Source organism: Amblyomma mixtum, chromosome 3 (genome assembly GCF_055824585.1).
Source record: "Amblyomma mixtum isolate Tamu chromosome 3, ASM5582458v1, whole genome shotgun sequence".
Classification (NCBI taxonomy): Eukaryota; Metazoa; Arthropoda; class Arachnida; order Ixodida; family Ixodidae; genus Amblyomma; species Amblyomma mixtum.
Genome location: NC_143014.1, coordinates 180675727 through 180699642, shown reverse-complemented (window position 1 = coordinate 180699642; position 23916 = coordinate 180675727). Strand labels below are relative to the sequence as shown.

The following is a 23916-nucleotide window of genomic DNA, read 5'->3' as shown; positions in this document are numbered from 1 at the left end:
TTTTCTAGTGCTTTAGCACTAGAGCTTCCACTCAGCCACTTAGGCGTTGTCTGTGAGGTCTGTGCCCACCGGGTTGTGGTCAACCTGTCCTAGGTGGCAAGTGAGGCACCTAGGTCACGTGACCTTGTGATGTCATCGCAACCTGCCCACCATGGTAGGTGGCAGTTTAAATGATTGGTAGCAACCGGGGCCTCACAAGCGCCACCGGTGGCAGCACCTGCCATCGTAGGGCAGTGGCACATCGCTTAACGGCTGCACCTCTGCACCAGGAGTGGTATGAGGACTCCCAGTGACCACGAATGTAGAGTAGGGAATGACCAATTTTGCATGTGTGGGCATTAACCTATTAACGCTATTGCGTCATACCCGTCAGGTGGAGCTTTAATCTGATTACACCGATCTTAGTCTGGAGCCTGCTTGACCTTGAAAACTGAGCCACCAACCGAAACTGAAGTGCTAGCACTCCTAAATCGCATTTGTCAATGTCCGCCAGTTTCTTTATTCATTTTTTAGAGCGCCACTCCTAGGGGCCCATTCCTGGCTTGCGCGTTGGCGGCATAGCTGGCAGAGTGACAGCAAAGCGAGGAGCACGGTTATCTGGCTTCGCTATAGCAAGGCAAAGAACATGGTTTAGGATGAAAGAAGGGCATAACGAAGGGAGGGCGAGAATGGAAAGGCTGAGGACAGAGTAGCGGTGGAAGAGAGAAAGGTGGGAGCATAAAACGGAATGTGGAGGAGGAGGTACGGTGGGGAGCAGGCGAGGGAGGTTGCGCTCAGTTTGCGCTGGCTGTTGTGTAAAGACTTCCTAAACACTTTTACAGATAGCCATTATGCTTAGAATGTGCACCACAACCACCTGCGCAAAATGAACTGCAGAAGATGAAGTAGCAGGCAGTACCTCCGCAACCCCTCAGTTTCAGCTGGCACATGTTGCAGCAGGGTTTGTGAAAAACTACTCTCTGACCTGCCCAGGTGAGGCGATTCCTTGGGCAAATATTGTGGGTCCCTTAATTGTCGCACAGGTGCATGGCTGGTTATGTTCAAATCAGCAGAAGGTCTACCACAAAGCCAGCTGCAGCTTGAGTCTGCCGTGAATAGCCAGCAGAACCGTCAACCAGCACATACATGGGCGTCCATGGGGGGCAGCCGGGCTGTTTGTGGGGTGCACACCGTTTATCATAGGAATGGGCATGCGCTACTCTGAATGTGCAGGCCATGCTCCTCGTGGCCCGCTCTGAACGAAGACGTGTCCTTTGTGGCTTCAGCGTTCCTCCATGAAGCGATGAAACAAGCACGTTACAATGCATTCTCGCAGGAAGCAGCAAACACGGAACAGTACGCTGCAACTGGGCAAATATTGCACCCTGCCACTCTGCACCGCTGTGGAGTGTTCATTCAGTACGATAATTTAGGTGTTATGTGACAAAGCGGCAGTGCTTTGCATTCTACTCTTAGGTGTCGCCTAAACATCATCCAGTTTTCTGTCTCAGTATAATGCAAAATCAAGCTGCGCTCAAATGTCACATTAGGGAATACCATAATTGTCAGTCAATTTCTCCACATTCTTTCCGGGGCAATGTTACGGTGCCAGGGAGGCAGTTATCAGTCTCCTTGCGCTTGGCAAGGTTTCTTAGTAGAGGCAAGTTTACAGCATCTTCTTGTTCGCTATAATAGATTTGTGCGACCACACTTGTTCGTTATATTTGAGTTGCAGTGCCATTGCTCTAATATATAGTTTGTTGGTAGCACCACCCTCATTTGTAATAAGCGAGGGTTAGTTTTAACTGCGGCTGTTGCAGGCGGGCTTGACTGTGGTTCAATTGCCATTGGCTCAAAGGGCATTGAGATTGCTTGCATAACAGGGCAGGCAATCTTGAAATTTTCTATAGTCAACCTCAAGTATGTATTTCTATGTGGAAGGTGCTAAGACCGTTTGGTTAAAACCACGATGTAAGAGTGAATTAGGTGAGTGAACGGTGCGGGCGGCGCGCTACGGGAGAGAAGGTCATGGGATCCTGCTTCGGCGGCGCTAGTAGCTTGTCCCCACGAGTATTCCTGTTCCCCACTTTTGCCCTTCGCGCCTTTCATTCATTTGTGCTTGTTGCGACTTGTTCCATCTTTCGAGCGTGCTTTTAATCAAATCTAACGCTTACTGCTTAAGCTCAAGTTATTTTATGTGACAGTGCGATGGTGAAGTGCTTTGTGCCATTCTGTAACAGCGGCTACAAATCGTGTAAGGTGACGTACCCGCTTTTCACGCCGCCGGACACGAATCTTGGCGATCTAAAGGTAATTAGTCGATTAGTATTTAGTCATTAATCAGTATTTAGTCGTTAATTAGTAATTTGTCATTACTTAGTAATTAGTCATTAATTATGTGTGACGTCATCCAGTGGTGACATCACCAGTGCCACAGAGACAGTCAAAGTGGTGCGGAAAACGCTTTCGCCTCTCACACTTTAGACAGTCAGAGTGCCCCTGAATTTTTTGTCATTGCCATGCGTTACTACTGTGAAAAGGTACATAAGCATGGTGGGCCTGAAATGTGGTTTTGACAAACTTCTTTCAAGCTCTGAAGATAAAGGTCGCCAAGACTTTTCAGTACCGAGGAATTCTGATTATGGACGAAATTCAAGTGAGGAAAGAAATGACGGTAAATTCGTTAACAATGACCTACGCTAGTCTCGTTGATCTTGGGGAGGCAGTTTGCAGATCATGGGCTTGTTTTTGCTTTTGCACCTTTCGGCGAAAATTATTTACAGCCAGGAGCAGTGTTTGCTTCCAAGGGGCCGACAAAGGGAACACTGCTTGCTCAGCTCCTCATTCAGTACATTTTACATTTAGAGAAGGTCAGCTTGTTTGTTGATGGAGTTGTGTGCGACGGCGCTTCCACCAACTGTGCAATGTGCTTTGAACACCCAGTGGATATTTCAAGAAAAGTGTGTTTTTTCGGATGCACCTCATCTTTTCAAATGCATAAGGAACCATTTACACGACAAAAAGGTACTCAAAAAAGATGGCAAATTTATTAGATGGTCATGCTATGACGCTCTGTTTGTTGCAGGCAGCAAAAATTCTGGCGTGCTTACAGTCCGTCCCAAGCTAACTTATAATCATGTGAACCCATCCAAAAATGCTGAAGGTGCGAGTAAAGCTGGCGACACAGATCCTCAGCAATTCAGTCTCCAAAGGAATGATTTATGCAAGCAGGCGCACCAAGCTGGCTAATGCGAAACAGACAGCAGAGTTCACACTTTTTCTGAATGATCTATTTGTCGCTTTGAACCACCTGTACACTGCAGAAGGCATTCCACTATGATGTAAGGATTGCACCACTCTCCACACTGCATCTCAGTGGCTGGACGCATGGGAGCAAGAGGTCATGGTCGATGAAATCCCATAAGACCTTTCCTTCACCCAGTCGACTGCTGAAGGTTTGCGCGTTACGCTGAAATCTGTTCAAGAGCTTTCATACTATCTTCTGAAAGACTGCAGTTTCAAATATGTTCTAGCATACAAGATGAATGAAGACCCCTCAGAATGCTTCATCGGCATAGTCAGACAAGCTGGTGGGCAGAATGAACACCCCATTTTTCCGAAATTCTTGCAGCTCCATCAGATGCTAAGCTTATATTCTTGGCCGAAGCCACCACAATTCGAAAACTGCACAACTTCTGATAAGGGCCAGACTGCTGTTGTGACATTGTCGGATTTGAGACAGATATACAAGAGCTCAGCTGCGCAGTGCCCAAACAAACTTGAGGAACTGAAGCAAAAGCTTGATGGGCTGATCGACGAAGGCAATTGGAAGTGCGGCAACATTTTTGAACTTGACGACAGCGACGCAACGGTTGTGAACTGCATACTTTACTATTTTACTGGATTTGTCTCAAGAAAGCTTGGAAGTGAGGCCTCCTGCGCTGTTTGCAAACAGGCCCCTTCCGGACGCCCACGACTGTGTGCAAAGTTTTGGTCAACCCCCTTCCGGACGCCCATGACTGTGTGCCAAGTTTTGCTCCACATCCTCCCTTTGAGGGACTAAAGGGGCCAAATTTCTCAGGGTTTGCTTTTCTGGGTCAGGGTTAGATGTGCTGGAAGGGGAAAGGGAATGTGCGTATCTACTAAAACCATTGTTCTAAAAACACTCAATTTTTTTTTGTAAGTCTAGCTTCGATCAATTTATAAGTCTACTGGAAGTCTGCTTTGTTTTTGTATACAACTATACATATGGAGTTTTTTGCAAAAATATGCCCTATTTACATACAGTAAGGCAACGGTTAAATTCCTCACTCAGTAGTGATCCAGAAGGTGCACTCAAATAATCTCCATTCTCCTGCATCAGAGAGAGTTTTCCTTGATTGTAGATGGTGTGAAAAAGCATCATTAAAAAATGGACTGAATGTTTTTAGAGGGCTGTTTCATTTCAAGACCTCATAATCTAAATAAAGCTAAAAAAGATGTTGGGAGTCATGCTTTTGAAGCCACGACTTGAGCTGCTCATTGGGTGAAATTCTGGACATTGGTTAACAGCATTTATTTGCCTTGCAGATATAAATTCACCTGGACTGAGTGCATTTTCAAGGAATATACCACCAGGCCCTGGTGCAGAGTTCCTACCTGATCATCTCTGCAGACTCGAGTCACCTCTTGCCAGTGATGCACCTCGGCGTTGTCCTCCTGGCTGTCACAGCACATTGCATCACCAGCAAGACCTTTAAGGGCCAAAACCTTTTAGAGGCATCCATGGGGGATTGGTTCAGCCTATATATAGGCTTTCCTGTTTCTAATCTCGCCTTACCAGTGCTCTGTACCTGTTGGCATTTTTTGCTGAAGTTAATGTGATACACCAGAGGCCTTATTGGGATCTGTTCAGTGCAGTATTTTCTAGGCATCTTTTTGGTTATTTATCTTTTTTTGGCTCATTTTTGTTCCTTTGTGGCACATGTTACTGATCAGTCTAGTCTCTGATGCCTGCAGCTGTGTGTGGCATCTTGCTATGATAGCTTTTGAGGGGTGCAGTACTTATTTGTGTTGTTTACAGAGAGAAAGAATACTTTTCCTCCTGGCTGTAACTTTAGTACTATTGACAAGATTCACATAGCAGCTATGTTTGATATTAAAACTGCCTTGAATGCACTGCCTTTTATATGCTGTGGTGCGTGTGTGATAACTGTTAGTGTAGAACCAAACCAGAAAAGCTCCTAGCGGACAAGTTCTCATTTTGAGTCTAATGGCTGAGGTGGTCACAACATTGTTTTAATGCGGTGCTTACTACAGTGTATCTAGTCCATGTGGGCCCTTTTTTGTGCACTGTGCCACTTTAGCTTTTTCCTGCTAAACTGACAATTAACTCCAGGCTGAAGTTATGACTTTGTTTATTGAAATGCTACTTTTATTTGCAGTTCTGTTTTGCGTGGGGAGGAACTCAGTATCCTGCTTTCACCACTACATAATTTATTGAAAGGTTACATGGAGCTATACGCACGCATGATATAGTGTTTTGACTGCTTTAAAGTAGTGTTCTCACGGATAACAAGTGCAGTGCTGTGCTGTGCAACCACTGATGAATATAGTTGCACTTTTAGAGGTGCTCCACACAAATTGTTTTAAATAGAATCTAAAGTGACTTGACCTCTGGAATTTTACATGTGAGAAAGCATCCATAAACAGCAGTTTGGCCTGTATACAGGTTTATGCAGATGCTTTTTTTTTTTTGAAAGCCTAAGGGTCCAGGTTTGTTGCCCAGCTATATGACAAGTGAGCGCTTGCAAACTAATATATTTTGTGAGTATTCTTATTATACTCCATTTGATGTTTCATATTGCAAGTTCTTGAAACGTGGTTTTTATGGGCTTGCCAAGGTATCTAGTCAGTTTTGTATTTTTTTCTAGTTTTGTGTAATTCAGAATCTAAAATAAAGTTATTTTTTACAGTGTCTACGGAGTTTTTACTTAGATATTTTACTTTTATGTGCAAGGGTGGCAAATCTATGCAAATGACTGGGCATTTGAAACCCCTGTGCAGATGCATACATGGCAGCCAATACTTAGTTGCAAAGCTACGGCAGATGGTAGCACCCTTGCCTGTTTTCACCTAGGGCTAGTAAGCAGCTGTTTCTACCATTAGGAGTGAAGTGAGATTTTTCAGAAGACTTGAGTAGATGGCTACAGTGTAGAAAGAAAAGGGAGTACAGTAAAAGCTTGTTAATTTGAACTCCATGGAACTGGGAAAAAAATATTTGCATCGTCGAATGACCCCGAAAAACTGCCAAGAACCGCTTGCTTCACAATAAATTTATTTCGTGAAAGAGTGGGTTGCCCGAGTTTGAAAAGAGAACAGCATGGCGCAGACTATTTTTTATGCTTCCATCAATGCTTAATTGCGTGCGTACTGTAGGGAGCATCGAAACAGAACTGCTTTAAAATGTTAAGGGCCTGCCGCATTCCTCACTGTGCTATGTGGTTGAGGTTCACAGCTACTGCGCCGCACCCTTCATAAGCGGCACCTTCGCGTGTTAGGAGGCTCCACCATACGAACAGTGAACGCTACGCGACTAGTGCGCAGTTTCGGCGCACTGGAAGAATCGAACCACGTGGAAGCAAGCAAAGAAAACTGCGCCGAAACTGCGAGAAAAAAAGAAAAGGAAACCAGTGATGCAACAATTTTGTGCTCGGCTTGATTAGATTGGCTGGCTGATGCTGGCTGGTCAAGTAGAACTGTTTTTGAGTAGAGCTCTGTCAACGATTCCTTGCGTGCCAGTACTACCTCGACGCGGCCTCCCTTTGGAAGCCGTTCGAATTGGCCAGTGTCCAGCACCGTAGAAATACATATATAGGCATTGGCCGGGACTGAGCTGGCAGTTCAAATTATCCGAATATCCAAATTAACAGGGTTCAAATCAATGAGCTTTTACTGTAGCGCAAGTTATACCTTCTCCTTGAAAGATCGCTGAAGGTGTAATCATAGACAGTGACTCTGCACTAACTGAGCTCTTATTTTAGTTTCGGTTGTGGTCTGTGCAGGGCTCCTATGCGTCATATTTTACCTGCGACGGTGTCAGTGGTGACATGGACTCTGAAATCTGACAAGTTGCTCAGCTCATGCCTCCTTCACATTGCTCTGGCAGATGTCAACTTCACCTTTTGCAGATCGAGATAGACGTTGGGATTTTTATGTGATTGTTTACACCTTGGTCAATGTCTACTCCTGTGTAGATGGAAATGAGAGTTCCTCACTGGACCTCTCTTGAAATTATATAATTTTTCATTCTATGCTTGATGCAAAGCATCCCCAAATGCTGAAGGCACAAACTGCATCATTTGCTAGTCCCATCCCAGAGTTACCATTGCACTAATGGCATTATTTGTCAAAACAGGTGCATTATTATGAACTCTTGTCATTGAATTGGACATCAGCATAAAATTTGCACTTTTGTTACTATAGGCTTGCTGTTATCAGTCGTGCTTGCAGTGGTTGGCTGCCCAGGGTGTCGGCTGACTTGTACAAGATAATTCGTGTGCAGACCTCTGCAGCATGTTTAGCCTCTTAACTACACAGGAAGGGAAAAAGGTGCTGGCACAGTGCAGTGTCACTAGAGGCAGGGCCTGGATTCATTCCAGGCATATAATCAAGAAAGATTTTAGAGTGGGGGCACCCATCTGCTGCAGCCATGAAGCTGCTACCTTCGGCCAAGCAGTGACATTTTACCGGAAAAAAGATGAAGCTACCAGAGATGGCCACAAAACATTGCAAAATGAGCTGAAAACAGCAATATGCAGTCATGGCAGAAAACTTGCAGCTCTTTAAAGGGACACTGAGGAGAGCTCTATTAATATTTTTTTATAGCAAAATCCGATAGTTCGGCATTTCATGGCTTTGTTGCCACTTGGCCGGCAGCGAAAGATGCATTTATTTCTAAGAAATTTGGATTTGAAGTTGAAAAAGTTTTTCCCGCCGCTCTGATTCAAACTTGGGATTCTCCTATGACGACACAGGACTAAGTGACGTGAAACACGACGTGCACATGACGTAACGCAGACTCCGTGATTTCTGGCGGCCATGCAGTGCGGCCCAGCAGCAGCCGAAAAGAAAGCTACCGCCGGCCGCACGTTGAAGGCATCTATCGGCTGTTGCGGCCGTCGCTTCGTTTACGTTTGCACCGGCGTTTTGCCAGCGTTACAATGGATCCCGTTCTCAAAGTCGTCAACGAAGTTCTCGCAAATAGACACCTTTAGCATACCGTGTACCTTGTTACCGTTAGCGGAATACCGGGAGCCCCCATACTACCCATACCGCTGTGAGCAGGCGCTGATTGGTCCCGGCACTGCAGGAGCGCGTGTAGCTGTCGGGTACGTGGCGCCATCTGGCGACGTCAAGGAGATTTGCGCATGCATTTGCTGCGCCTCAGTGATTCGTGGCTTCTCGTGTCCTAGTGTTGCTAGAACTATTGGTTCTAGCAACACTGTTTTGTCCTATGACGTCATGAAGCTTGTACTTGCGAGTTTGGCCTGTGGCGGCGATACCTGTATTTTGGTTCTTGCTCTTTTCTACGTTACAAGAGCTTTGTTGTCAGTATGAATGGCGTTTTTGTAATCAGGAGCTGGTATTCTGTCGATGCAAGTCAACTTCAATTTCTCCTCAGTGTCCCTTTAAATGATAACACTAGCCAAAGCTTGGCTGCTGAAGCCCTTGGTCTCCATTGTCAATACAAAAAACCTCATGGTTTAAAGAAATGTGGCAGTTTTACTTCCTGCTGCACCCCATATGTTCCATTCAACATCACCCAGAGGTTATGGACGAGGAGTATAACATGCACGTCATTTCTGCTGTGTTCCCATGCAACAACTATTGCAGTTAATAAAACAGCTGCTTTGATGAGAGGCCATACCTTTGCATTACGAGAGGGGCTCGCTCACACCCTCTTGCAAACTTTTTTCTTGTCCACCCACTCATTCACACTTGCGTCCATTCGGAGAAATAAAAACAAAGGTCACAGTCCACATGAAAACACGTGCAGCAAACTTCATTGCAAACAGAGGAAATTTGATATTAACTGCCATAACCAACAGTGCTGGTGGGTAGGTGGCCATTATTTCGGTTCCCCTCCCCTAATGTATTCTGGTGTATGTGAAGGCCCTACATGAACTTGTTGGACTCTGTGCAGTTTTCATGGTATGACTGCTCACTGCTCCTACGTAGGCAAAGCCCTCCACTTGGTCCCTCTCCAAACTCCACTTCCATCTCGCACCAGGACAGCACGCACTGGCTGGTCACTCATTCCCCTCTTCCCTTCAATCCCCTCTTTACAGAGCACAGTGTGGATACATTACATACACAGCAACACAGGCACCACAGCCACGGTCAATACTCGGGGGGGTATACCCTGATACTACGTACTTTGGCACTGCTAGAACGCTCAAATCCCAATCATAATCAACTTGGCTCATTCCACACTGAAATTGTGTTCATCCAACATCATCCCTCCACAACAGGCAATGGGGCTCACATATAATGAGCATGTGTGGTATTTCTGCCCATTCAGGTAGAGTGAGACTTTAAGAGTAATAAAATATTGTGTAGCAATGGTATAAAATTGTACATTGTGGGGTTTTATGTCCCAAAGAGACATGTGAGCTATGAGGTATGCGGTAGTAGAGATCTTGGATTTAGACCACATGGGGTTCTTTAACACTGACCTCACACAGTACGCAGTTACATTTTGCATTTCAATGGAGGCGAAATACTGTATAATCAAAGCTACATTATTGAAACTTGGTACAAATAATGTGTAGTAGTTACTGTAAATTCTAAAATTTGTAAAAATTCCACAATTTTGTAATATTTTACACATTTGCCTCTCAGAATTGGCTTTAAATACAGTGCTGAAATTAGCAGTGCAGAAAAGCATATTTATGTTACAGAAGTGCTACTAGGATAATAACCCTACAACTTTTTTCTTATAGTTGGATGCAACTTCAAAAAAAAAAAAAGGCAATTGCTAACAATGGGCAATGGCCATGGTGTCCAGTGTTACTTTGCTAACCGATCAGAACAGCAAACAAAATTAGCTTCTTAATGTTTGACAATATCAAACACGCCAGAGGCATCAAAATTCTCAAGTTTGTGATTTCATCTCGTGGTTAGTTTTCTTTAGGCCACAAGAGAACCATTAGCAGCAAATTTTTTTTGCTGCGTACGAATTCTGTGTGGCTGTCCTGATTGTAGGTGGAGCTTGCAGAGTTGTTTTGACTATAGAACTTTTTTATTTTCATTGTGAATTCACCTGTATAAAAGAATGAAAGTTTCTAGAAAATATCGTTTTCGCAGTAGGCTCACAATCCTAAAGTGGCTGTTTGGGCTTGTTGGTCAGTGATCATGGTAAAAGAATGCAGCGCGAAAAGACAAGGACAAACGAAGAAGTGGACAGGACTGGCGCTGAGTCAGCGCCAGTCCTGTCCACTTCTTCGTTTGTCCTTGTCTTTTCGCGCTGCATTCTTTAATCACAATCCTAGTTTCACTTCGACAGCATAAATGTGCCTTTTTGCACTGCTAAATGTAGAGCTGTGTTATGAGCTATATCTGAGAAAATGTGACAAATGTGCAAAAAAAAAAAAACGAACTTTTGACAGGTTTTACACCTTTTTGCAACTACCTACTACAGTGAACTCTCAGTTGTATGAACGCCGGTTTATCGAATATTTCAGAATAGCGAACTTTTTAAAAATCCCCGGCAGTTTTCTTATAGATTCTATGTACAAATGTTTCACTTAAACGAATTTCGGAATAGTGAATATTTCAGTTTAACGAACTCGCTCAGACGACCCAAGATTATTTTTCCGATCAGTTCAACGAAGTTTTGCGCCCTGCACTGCAGGCGCAACCGATACCCGCCCTTATCGAACCGCCGCTCCTGCGGCAGTGTAACGTCGCAGGCGCTACAGCGCCCATGGGGCAAAGCGGCGGTGCGGAAGAAAAACGGCAGCGAGGCATGGTCTCCGAGATGAGCGGCACAAGCGGGCGCGTAATCTTGGCGGCCTTGAACAAAATAATATTGCTGGCGTTTACAGCATGTACCTATAAAAGCAACCAAAAGGCATGGATGACCAGGAATATATTCAGCAAATAACTCTTGAGCCTGAACGAAGAAATGAGGAAGGCAAAGAGAAAAATTCTTCTGATAGTGGACAATTGTTCAGCCCACCTTGTTGATGTTGATTTGAGCAATGTTCATGTCGAATACCTCCCGCCCTACTGCACGGCCGTGCTTCAACCGCTCGACCTGGGAATCATTCAAAACTTGAAGGTGGAGCACCGACGGCGGCTGGTTTAGCGAATTTTGATCAATCTCGGGATTGGCAGCAATGCCCCCATCAACATCAAGCAGGCGGCCGTGATGGTGACAGGCTCCTGGTGGTCAGTACCTCCGGCTGCCATTAGAAACTGCTGGCAGAAATCTGGCCTTTCCTCCCGGGCAATGAATGTGAGCCTGAGGAACAGCGCAGTGAGATGATAGACTCCGCGATGTGGACAGAGATCTGTCATGAGCTTGAGGTCGATAACAATACTTCGTTTGAAGACTATGCACAGTGTGACAGTGCACTGATTACCTGTGCTGGACAGACGAATCTGGAGATTGTTTCCATTGTTTGTCCTGAAGAAGAGTGAGATGAAGAGGAGGCAACTGCAGAGCCAGTTTCAAGCCCTATAACTCTAGCTGAGGTTATAGGGTGCATTGGAAAGTTCAGAGATTTTGTGTCTCAACAGCAAGGTGTGCCAGAAGAAGTGTACAAAAACATTGACTCTTTGGACAGTTTTGTTACTTCCTCTGCTTTAAAAGTACAAGTGCAGAAGAAGATTACTGATTTTTTTTCAAAGTGAGAAAGGCAGCATTACAACTGCTATGCATTTTGTATATGTTGATATGTATAAATTCCATTTCACACTTTTGACACTATGGATGCCATGTCTTATGCTCCATGAATTGCACTTCAAACTTTTGACTCTGTATGCCATGTCTTGTGTTGGTCTAGTGAATATTCAGTTTAGTGAACTAATTCTTCGGTCCCTTGAAGTTCACTCAAGTGAGAGTTCACTGTAGTTCTACACACTATTTCTGCCAAGTTTCACGTAGGTCTGATTATACCACTGTTACAGAATATTTTTAACGCGTTAGCATTAGAGGGGTTAGTGCAAGCGGAAATGCAGAGTGCCATTTGTCAGCAGCCAGTGGCAGGTTGCCACCTGCCCACAGAGCTACCAACCAACTTAGTATGCTACCTGAAATATAACAAACCTTAGTATGGCACCTCTGACATAACAACCTTTAGTGTGTTAACCTCTGGTATGACTAACCTTAGTATGCCATTTCGGATATAACAAACTTTAGTGTGTGGACCTCCAATATACTGGACTTATGACACTTTGGATATAATGAACTTTCGCATGTTACCTCAGACAAAATGAACTGTCGTGTCTGAACCTCGGATGAAACGAACATTTGGTTTCTAATGCATTCAAATGATCCACCAAGGATTGCCTAAAAGTTTATGATTACTATAAAAGTTTCTCCCCACCTTAAAGGGAGACACTGTGCATAACTCTGTCCAATTACTGTTCTCAGTAAAAAACCAATTCTTTGGCTCTTTCTTGCAATCTTGACGTTTATGCGGCAGCAAGACGTATTTGTTGGCCAGAAGATTGGATTTTAAAATCTTTCTGCCAGTCGCTTCAAACTCGACTTCCTTACCGAAAGGCACAGGTTGCCACTGTTTTGAATCGAGTGGCATGTGGGATCCGTGCCCAAAAATCCATGTCGATGCAAGCATTTTATCTGCGAAATCAGTTGGTGATAGTGACACCTGTATTTCGTTTTCTATTTTGTCTTTTCTAGGTTATAAACGCTCGTTTTCAGTGAGTGGTCTTTTGTGATTAGAATGCAGTACCTATATCGATAGAGGCCAACTTCTATTTGTCTTCAGTGCCCCTTTAAACGCAACTGTGAAAATGTGTGTGTCATGATGATATGCACATTGCAATATGTTAAAGTGCCAGACATGCCGATGAGGCCGCAGTGGGTCCCAGTTGGATCTGGGATCTTCCAAGCTGAATGCAAGCTGTGGCCAAATGTTTGAACAGCAGTTTGTCAAGACATGTGACTTTGACTAGAAAGGAGACAAACAAGAAAATTTAATTCTTATAAAGCACTACATGCAACAGTTTATTGAATGGTCATTATGCACTAGAAGGTGTCATTTAAGCAGCTAAATTAGCACACGGCATTGCAGTGCAGTCTAAAGAATAAGAATGACTGACTTATTTAACAAACATATATTTGCTGAAGACAATACAACAAATGAACACAGCCTCTGCCATGACCTTGGCAAATGCTATCATATACAAACATGAATAATTGCTTCAAGCACACATCCATGTTGGCTGCTACATTAAGTATTCCTCACTGCCCTTCATGGCCAGCCGTTAAATGTGCTCACTTCAAGCACAACAGAACCCTCTAGTAGCATTTTGAAGAAATAAACTATTATATCTTCCAACAGTTTTAAATAAACAGTGAATAAATCTCACTTTGAGCCTCAGTTTGCAGTCATGTTAATCAGCTCCTGCTGTCAGAAAACAGAGTGCAATGTACACCATGCAAGCTTGTATACTGAAAAACATGCACATCCACAAAACTTCTGCCTTTGATAAATTATAACACAGTCCAAAGTTTGGCTGCTTCCTGAAAGCCAAAAAAGATAATAAAATGGTTAACATGAAGCACCTACCTGAACTTACACTGTCAGCATGTACTGTTAACATTCTTACAAAAAGAGGTTCATTTGCCCATGAACAATGACCTTCAAAAAATGGAAGTGTGGAGCAGTCCACCACAGACTTGCCTAGGCAACTTTTGTGATGATGGTCACTATCATTCCACTATATTGCTAAACAATAAAAGAGCGGTCCTTGTTGTTCACCCGTTTCTGGAGTGGCAATTCTGCCAAGTACACAGAACGGATAACATCACAGCTGAGTCTTCAGCATTGCAGAAGACAGCGAGAGGCCTAGTCCAACTCCAGAGGGGCACTGTGTCGCTGATGAGCAAGCACTTTTGAGTTCTTCATTTTGGCCAGAGCATTGGTGAAGTCCTCCATGCAGATTGGCCGCAGCGCATCATGGAAAGTTTCGTCGTCATCTGAACCTTCTTTTATACCCGACTGACGTGCATCGTGAAATGTTTCCTCGTCATCGGACACTTCTTTGTGGCTCCTGAAATTTCAAATCACAAACACTCAACGAGATCTGAAGAATGACAAAAATGCATTTACAGTGCTCGTATCAGCACTAACTGAAGTGTGTAATACCCAAATTACCCTTCTTCGACAATGGAAAATGGATTCTGTGCCAATTATTTGTGCACATGCCAACAACTGGCTTCACGCTTCAACTTCCTAGGTGCTGCTTCACAATTGCAGCAAAGCAGGTTATTCACAGGACTGCCAGACAACACAAAGCTGAACCAATCTGCACAACTCACCCTCCGTGGTGCTTTTCACTTCGGAGCAAGTCTCGGACCCGGTAAAGAGCAGCGTTTCGGCACAGCTCTCTTAAGTCGCTGCCTGAGAAACCTTCTGTGAGGCGTGCAATCTTCATAATGTTCACATCCTTGCTCACCTGTGAAGAAAAACGTAGAAAGTTGAACTCTTTTTACTAAATTCATCAACCACTTATAAAGAATGCCTACTAAGGCAGGGTGTTCTTTCTCTGCCTGAGGGGTACCACATCCAGGGTGCACACAAACTGAAAATGGCTAGAGCTGCTGCAGGCGAACATTATGGCCAGCATGCAGGTGCAGATTAACTTTTTCTTCCACCTTGCAGTGCAACTAAAACAAACAAATTTTTGGCAACATTTTATTTTTGCAACTTGTCAACCAGCCTGCTTTCTTGGAAATTCTCTAATGTTTTTGTTTCCACCAAGACATTTCATTAACTTCGAGCAATCAATCTGTTTCTGATACAGAAATGCTGCAAACTGTATACTGATAATACTCCCTTGAGAGTTAGTGTTCCCATTAGCCACTAATGCAAAGAGCTGTCTTTGTTTCTTCTCTAGCTCATTCTTGAGCACAATGCTAAATGGTGAACCAGCTTAAACCTAATGAACACTCTATAGTTTACAGGTGACCAATAATACTTTCTTTGGTCACATCCGTGCTTCCAGAAAAAACTGGATCATCCCCTCCAATTCCACCACTATGCGTGCTTTTTGCATAATTTATGAGGTCAGCTGAGTGACTGCCTACTTAAAGCTCTTGGCCTGGTGACCTGGCACTCACGCAAATGGTGCAAATGAAGAAGGAAAAGAAAAGGAGGGCCTGAAACACCTTTTAAATGTGGTAAATATATTTGCAGAATCATTAGATCACCTGAGCCGAACACTGCTGTGTGCAGACCAGAGTATCGACAACACAGTTTCACAAACTGCTTGCCATATCCTGTGCAAATTTCAAGTCTTTACCACCCTTCATGCTCTGCACACAATATTTCTATTTCTCAGACATCACAGCAAGCAGATGGCAGCTATCAGTAGGATTCCTCCAGTGACCTGGATGGCCGATGCTGATGGAAGTAGAGCAATCTGGCTGAGGAAATGCGGTAAACAGCATGCCAGAATGATCGAGTCACTAATCCATGCATATGAGAAAAAAAAAAAAAAGCAGATGCTAAGCGCATTATATTGCATGTCACAGGGCAAAGCATCATGGTGAAGACACGTAGCTTCCAGCACTGCGAAAATGACAGGAGAAGGAAAGCCTAAAAAGTGTTATGGAAGCTGACTGCTGATACTGTATACAGTTGAACCTCGCTACAACGAAACTGACGGGGCGCGCGAAAAATTTCGTTAAAGCGAAATTTCGTTGAGGCGAAAACAGCCCAAAAACACTGTCAGGTTGGACCACATAGTCCCAAAACATCATTTATTTCCAAAGAAGTCGGTCAGCTTCTTCTGCTTCTTTTTTTTTGCCATGAGTGCAGTGGCGCGGCTTTCGCACTCGGTGAACAGTTGCATCGCGACGTCGTCATCGTGAGCACCGAAAAATCTGCGGATCACATCAAAAGCATCCATCACTTTTATTGCAGGTGGTGGCGCTAAGTCCTCCGCGTCGCTGTCATCATCCGATGATGCGTCGTTGTGGCGAACGCCCTCAATTATAGCTTCATCACTCAGCTCCTCGTGAGCTAGCACTTCACTGTCAACAGCGATGTAGTCGCCGATGTGAACATCGGCCGGCACATCTCCGGAGTCCTGAAGGGCTGCCCATGCCGCATTGGCCTCTGTGGAGGGTGGAGCAATTGTACTGCAGCCTTCCTCGTCCGATATGGAGTTCGCTGCCAGTTGAGCATCGGAGTGAAAGCCGGCGTGCACAAAACAGTTGTTGATGATACTGCGACTGGTTGCCGTCCACGCTGCTGAGACCATCTGTACAGCCATGTACAAATCCACTTTGATTGCCCGACCGGTGTCGATGTTTAACACCAGCCGCTGAATCAGTCGCTGTCGATAAGCGCTTTTAACGCTATTGATAATACCTTGATCCAGCGGCTGGATTAAAGCCGTGCAATTCGGCGGGAAGAATCTTACTTCCACGCTTTGAAGCTGAACGTCTTCAACGTTATGCGCTGAGCAATTGTCGATGAGCAAACAAACCTTACGTTTCTTTGCCGTCATGTCACGGTCGAAAGCGGTTAGCCACTCTTTGAAAACGGCCCGTGTCATCCAAGACTTCTTATTGGCAACATATTTGACGGGCAGGCTCTTGCCACCTTTGAAGCACCGCGGCTTCGCACTTTTGCCTATCACCAGTGGGCAGCGCTTGTCAGACCCGTCCATGTTGCAGCACAGGAGCACAGTCACACGCTTTTTGCTATGCTTCCCTCCGCTGCATGGCTGGCCCTTCATGTGAAGCGTCTTGGAGGGGAGGAGCTCGAAGAGAAGTCCCGTTTCATCGGCATTGTATATGTCTGATGTGGCATATTTCTCCATTAATTCCGGCACAGTAGCTGATGCCCAAGCAGATGCAGCGTCGGCGTCTGATGAGGCCGACTCCCCACACAGCACTTTAGCGACGATTTCATGCCTGGCCTTAAAACGGGTCAGCCACCCTGAGCTGGCTTTGAAATCATTGATGCCCAGCATACAGGCATAGCCAAGTGCCTTTTGCTGCAACATGTTTCCGCTGACCGGCATCTTCTTTGCGCGCACGTCGAGGAACCACGTGTAGAGAGCCTTCTCAAGGTCCTCATGAGCCGCTTGCGTCAGCTTTTTCCGCTTCGCGGATGTCCCCGAAGAAAGAGCTTGCGCTATCGCGTCTTTCGACTTCAAGATCGTTGACAGCGTGCTCTGTGAGATGCCGAAGTCCGCTGCAACATCTCCCTTTTTCCTGCCACTGGATGCCGCGCTGATAATCCGTGCCTTCTCTTCAAGCGAGAGGAACTTCCGCTTTCTAGATGAAGTCGCCATGCTCGCATTGATTACAGCGCACTAGCAGCACAAGCACGAGTGAAAAAAACTAGGGCAAACGCGCTGCTGTTGCCAGGCTGCTGCGTCCTTTGGCAACGGATTGGTTGCGGCTCTGGATTGGATTGGAAGAAAACGGGAGCTTGCCCCCGCGCCTCGTCGCAAGGCAGCCAGCCCGATAGTCATCAACACCAAGCTATGGCGGTGATCATGTGCGTTTCAGTGAGCGGATTAGTTGGGTCCAGCGAATGTTTAGCGAAACAAAGCAGCGTGGGCCTATGGAAGTACATAGATGGGCGGCGATATGCTTGTTTTATTGTAAGATATATTTTTAAATCGAGCTTCGCATAGCAAAAATTTCGTTGAAGCGGAAACGCGCCCCAAAAATGGTTCGTTGTGATGAGAAATTTGTTCCATTACTTTGTATAGCGAGCTGACGGGGAATTGGAAATATTTCGTTGAAGCGAAAATTTCGTTGAAGCGACGTTCGTTGTAGCGGGGTTCGACTGTACACTCAACTAAAAGCCACGCTCGTGTTTCAATTTGCAGCCCCAGTTGCCATCCACTCCTCATGTGGAGCAGATGGCAATAGGCCACCATGTAAAAGCAGTGATGACTACGTACGGGCAAGTATCTGCTTCAAATGTTTTAAGGCAAGTTATGTGATGTACTTGTATTTTGTTAAACCCGTAATGCCCATCGTATGTATCGCTTGAAATGTAGCGTGTACAAATGTGAACAATTTTCAATACATGAATTCCCAACATACTTGCAAGAACGGTTCCAACGTATCTATAAAAGCAAGGTCAAAGTGTTAGCTGCCAGATATGCAGGGGGCCTACTGAAAAATATTCATGCAAATGCCAACCCTAATAGCAAAACAGCCAAAAACTTTTTGGAGCCATAAGCTGCACTGGCATGTGATGTAATAGTAGTTTAGAATTTTGCTCTTGTTCTTCTGTGTACACCTGCACATTTACACAAGTTTTATTGTCCTTAGACACTGAGAAATCATCATAATTAGCTCAATTTAATTGTGATGCAATCATGTTTGCCTTAATAAATATCCAGTTTTTGTACGTTTCTGCAATGAAGGGACCATTAGTGATGAACTCCTGGCAGTTTATAACTTATATTCAACACTTTCAATGATCAGGCATTAAAAGGTTAAAAGGTTTGCCTTAGAGGAATTTCGATCACAATGGACAGCACTACGGGTGACGGCATCTGTGGAGATGCTGACAAGCTAAGCCCACGCAGCAGTGACATCAAAACATGCTTTTAACAGAGGTCTATGGCACAGGGCACCAAATGAACCAGATGGGCCTCCCTAATGCAGGCCACGCCCTGTCAAATAGTGAGAAAAGGTTGGGTTTTACATGAGTCGTATGGTACAAATTGTTTATGAAAAATTTGTGACACGAGATTCCACAAGCACAGGTAACTTACCCCTTCTGTTTCTAAAACCAGCTTGATAATTCCAGCCCTCTGTTGCTGGTTCTGAAAAGATGTAGAGAAAGAATAATCAAAGACAGCATTTTACTACTTTTATGATTCGCTAGCAATGATGGCTACAAGGGCAGGCGAGGAGTGGCAAAAATTTGTTCGACCACAGAAATATCTGCCGAGCACTTCCTATTGGCCCAAGTATGGTAAATCATCAATGGCCAGTGATTCTATCATTGGCATGATGATGAACAGCAATCAAAGTTTGTGCTTGGAAGTGATGACAAGCCAAGCATGAACAATTGGAGCCTGAATTGGGATTCCTGGCTGACAATCCCTGTATTTTGTTCATTTTTTTTTATTTTTATGAAAAGCAATGCCATAGAAGTATGCTGCTTTCCCAACATTACCACCTCCCCTTTTCTTTTCCGTACCACCCCACCACCAATATTCTGGCACTGCCCCTGTTCACTACAGAAATTACATCCTCTCTCGAGACCAAACATAACAGCAGATTTGTTGATTGGCACAGCCCTGTTTTGTCACTTAGGCACGCAATAACACAGGAGTCAAGTCAGACATTGCTAAATAAACTGACCTGCAACTAGAACCCAATGATCTGTTTGGCTACACTGGCTCCCCTTTATTTTATGCTAAAATTACAGCATTTCGAGTAGTGAAAGAATAATGTTTGCGGATATCACTACATCAACAAGTCATGGTCTTGGAAAATAATTTTCTCAGATCATATAATAATAATAATAATAATAATAATAATAATAATAATAATAATAATAATAATAATAATAATGTCTATTGCCAACAGAGAACAGAAATACAAAATACTGTGGGCCAGTCTAAGCAGACAAGGGCTTGCATGGCAAGGCACGGCAATGCCAGAAGCTTACTGATACGTTGGCTGTGCAGCTGAAAATGTATACAAGCACTTACTGCAAAATTTCTTGCTAACTCATGATAACATAGTACAGTCATGCCCCGTTAATACAACCACCGTGAATGTGCATGACTTGAACTGTGGACAATTTTCCTGGGCACCAAACTTTTTCAATGCATTTACATCTCGTTAATATCGAAACTTGTTTGTCCAGACAATGGACAGGGTTAAAATATACAGCAATGTGACCAAAATACCGACTGCCCTAACCAGATATTTCCTTTACTGAATTTTGGGCCAAGGACACTAGTTAAAGACAGTGAAAAAGTAAAAATGCCTGAGTGACAGCTCTTTTTTGTGGCTTCATGCTTTAAAGGGCCAAGATGCCTGGTCAACACGCCTTACTATTTGCCATACTGCATGCATGGCCATGAAGAAAACTCTTCCTGCACATGTCAGCAGCCTGAGTTTGAATAGCACAAGTGGTCCGTAGGATGTGAATGGTCGTAGTCGGGGATGCAACATGACCGTGTGAAACACTATCACGTTTCTCACGGATGACTAGGCACTTCAAACTCCAACAAATAGTTTTAAAGATAATCGCTACTAATGTAATGAACATGGGAGGCCCCAAGGTTCTGTCTAATTCTCACTTTACAGCCCATCACTGCACAGAACCAGACCTTAATCATGCGCTTTTTTGTGGAACTTTTTTTTTCTTTGTGATTTGTTATTACGAACAGCTCGCTTTTTATGGACAGTATTGCCAGGGTACCAAACAGTCCATATTAACAACGCATGACTGTACAAACTTTCAGACCTTACCAAATTAATGAACATAACATGTCATTCTCTTACAGCTTACCAGAGAAATGGGCAGAAACTTTGCTGAATAGGAAGTTTTTAATAGGTGTTTTAATGCACTCAATGAAGTAGGCCTTAACACTGCACCTGGAAGTCTATTAAAAATTCAAGAACCTAAGCGTAGTAGTGCCTTGCTCATCCAAGTCTGGTATTGAATTTGGCGACCTTAAACCTGTGCTAATAATATAATATAATAATAATGAATAATCAAATAATAACAATGGCAAATTTCCTTAAGCCACACATGCACAAACTAAAAGTAGCAGTGCCATGCAACAAAAATGGAGGAAATTTTGCACAGACAGTGCATGGTCATACATCACAACCCAGTAAACAGAGAGTACACAACGTCAACTTGCAATCACATGTGCATGCCCTGGTTATCCAGAGGCTTATAAAACCGGGAGGGAGGTACATTGTTTGGAGCATTTGGAGCATAACAGCATTCCGATAAATAAAACATATGTGATACACAGTAGAACTTTGCTAATTCGAAGCCTGTTGGACAATGTAAAGCATTTGAATTAAATCGCTTGCAGCATATCAGCGTCACTGCCAATGTGCTCAACATGGCTGTGGCCAACGTTTAATGATTAACTTCTACAGCGAGAGCTTGATGGACTCATGGTCACTGCACCACTGTCAGTTACCAGAAATTCCATCACACTGGTTTCGACATTCACAGAATATGGTTTCCCATCTCTCTCTATGTAAGTCGGTTATTGGAAAAGCTCTTTGCTGCTCACTGAAGCATTTATACTCTGACGTTCTTGGCGTTCTTGAAGGGTAGTGGCAAAGGTTGAATACGTAAGGCTAGCGCTGTAGCTCAGTTCTAAGACGCAAGTGTAGAAGGGCTGCAGTTGGTAGAAAAGAAGTGATGACAAAAGCACACGATAATTCGTGACTCGAAGCTGTGTTACCAGTTGAACTTGAGTGTTCTCAACTTTATGGCGATTTTGTTTCTGCATAGCACCCCAGGTCTTCGAATTACCTGAGCTGGTGCAAACTGCCAGTACGAATTAATTGGCAAAATTAACATTCCAAATCATGGAACTGCATAAATTCTACGAATTATCTGGGATTTCAAATTAACTGAGTTCAAAATCTCAACGTTGAATGACCATAACGCTTAACTGACCAGACCTTACACCTTAACCGACCAGCCCTTACACCTGACTGAAGCAGGGAGGAACTTTGCTTTGTTTTTTCTGTCGACATAAACTCACAGGTAGGCCAACATGGAACATAGCCGGCATGCGACGCAGGATGGCCTTGTCGACATCATGTGGGCGGTTAGTGGCACCCATCACCACCACCTGGCAGTCAGGATCTGTGATAAGACCATCCCATAGGCACATGAACTGCGCCTTCATCATGGCTGTTGCCTCATGGTCCTGGCTATCACGTGACCGCAGAAATGAATCAATCTCATCAATAAAAATGATGCAAGGTTGAATCTTCACTGCCTGAAAGGTAAAGGCAGAACAGGTGTGTCACTAAAAGGCAATGTCAAACAAAAAATGGCAAAGCCACTGTAAACGATCATTGCTAAAAAAGGCTTGAGAAATGTAGAATTTATATGCTTACCATCGATTTTGTGCAAAACATAACAGAAAAATCAAACACCACAAGGAGAAAGTTTTTTAAACCAGGTGGCAGCTAAGCAGCAATAGCTCGGCCTCACACAGGCACAAGGAACTTTCGACACTCAGAGTCTCACCATACTGCTTAGATGCGTCGGCTGGCTGGTCCAACATTACTGCAGTGTGCAGTGCAGTGAAAGCAAGGACTAGAGAGATGCAAACACATGTCACGGCTGGCTGGTCCAACATTACTGCAGTGTGCAGTGCAGTGAAAGCAAGGACTAGAGAGATGCAAACACATGTCATACTTACAACTTTCACGGAAAAAGGTTGGAAACAGTACATGTGTTTTTGTCACTTTAGTCCTTGCCCACATTGCACTGCACACAACAGTCATAAGTTCACAACCATGGCACACGTAAATGAACTCACCAGTGTGAAGACAGCACTGGCAAGCTTTTGAGATTCTCCGTACCACTTGTCAGTGAGTGCTGCAACTTCCAAATTGATGAAACGAGCACCTGCAAGGAATGGAACAAATGTTACATTGAAGAGCACAACAAAGGAAAGTAACGAGTAATTTATACACATACACATATGAAGCACCTCGCTAACACACTACAAGAAAAGGCTGTGTGAAATGAATCCACAAAAGTCTGTAGCGAATGCTTCGCAGACAGCAATTCCAACGAAGAAACAGTGCTAATCAGGGTGCATCTTTCACCTTTTCCCACTAAACAGTGTTTACATGATTTTTTTTTTCTTAATGACCATCTGTGATGGTCTGAGCAAACAAAGCTGACCATTACTCACCTGCTTCTCGTGCTGTTGCTTTTGCAATCATGGTTTTACCGCAACCCGGTGGGCCATGCAGAAGCACTCCTGCACATGACGCAACAATCAGAATTTATGACAGGCCATAAAATAGGAGCGGTTCATGTCTACAGAATAAAAAAATAAACAGGTGTTGCTTGCAATGCAAGTCTCAATAGTCAATACCCTTTCCTAAGTGTGCCGAGTCTGATGGCTATGTGCACTCCCCGCATTGTCCCTTTTCTGAGGGCAAGCAGTACCCCTTTTGTAGTGAGGTTGTTGACTTGCAGATTTCTGCATCAGGCCTAGGTGGTTTCCTTCTTATAAATCAGGTGCTTTTCTGATAGCTCACAGCAACCAGTGTAGCTGGTTGCACCAGCTGCTCTAGATTCAGCTGATGCTGCATATAGCACAAGTATCCTCTAAGGCAGAAAACTGCACAAAGTTATATATGTGGGTTGCCCCAATGCCATAGCGGCTGCCATGTTTAAGTCCAGAAACACTGCAGAAACCTGCGTGTTTTTCTAATTCGCTTATCACTCGCTGATCCGACCTGCACTGTGAAAGATATGCTTTGGACTCCACTATGGTGCCCATAACGTCATGTGCAACCCATGTATATACGTATTAAAATCTGCTGTCACTAGGGTACCAAACAGAGACTGCAGAAACTATTTAAAACCAACACATAAAAGACAACATGTATGACTGCAGAGTAGCTTCTGTCAGGCTATGATGCAGCAGGTATCACTAACCAGCCACATCATGTTTCTTGTAGTGTTAGCCTTCGCATCAAAA

The 23916-nt window shown here is 44.1% G+C and overlaps 2 protein-coding genes across 5 annotated transcripts in view; one reads left to right on the top strand and one right to left on the bottom strand.

Annotated features, from left to right (window-relative positions):
* BicC (protein bicaudal C) overlaps positions 1-5935 on the top strand; it is a 98403-nt gene extending 92468 nt beyond the window's left edge. For all 4 annotated transcript variants that reach the window (XM_089582124.1, XM_089582122.1, XM_089582121.1 and 1 more), the window contains one exon: positions 4549-5935. In XM_089582124.1, coding sequence (XP_089438250.1) covers positions 4549-4718 — 170 coding nt within the window. In that variant the 3' untranslated portion in view covers positions 4719-5935. The remainder of the gene's footprint in view (positions 1-4548) is intronic.
* Positions 5936-13161: 7226 nt separating this feature from the next.
* LOC149352913 (outer mitochondrial transmembrane helix translocase-like) overlaps positions 13162-23916 on the bottom strand; it is a 28872-nt gene continuing 18117 nt past the window's right edge. The window contains exons 4-9 of the mRNA XM_089582116.1: positions 23119-23187; positions 22738-22826; positions 21949-22188; positions 18967-19017; positions 14534-14670; positions 13162-14265 (exon numbers count right to left, since the gene is read on the bottom strand). Coding sequence (XP_089438242.1) covers positions 14061-14265; positions 14534-14670; positions 18967-19017; positions 21949-22188; positions 22738-22826; positions 23119-23187 — 791 coding nt within the window. The 3' untranslated portion in view covers positions 13162-14060. The remainder of the gene's footprint in view (positions 14266-14533; positions 14671-18966; positions 19018-21948; positions 22189-22737; positions 22827-23118; positions 23188-23916) is intronic.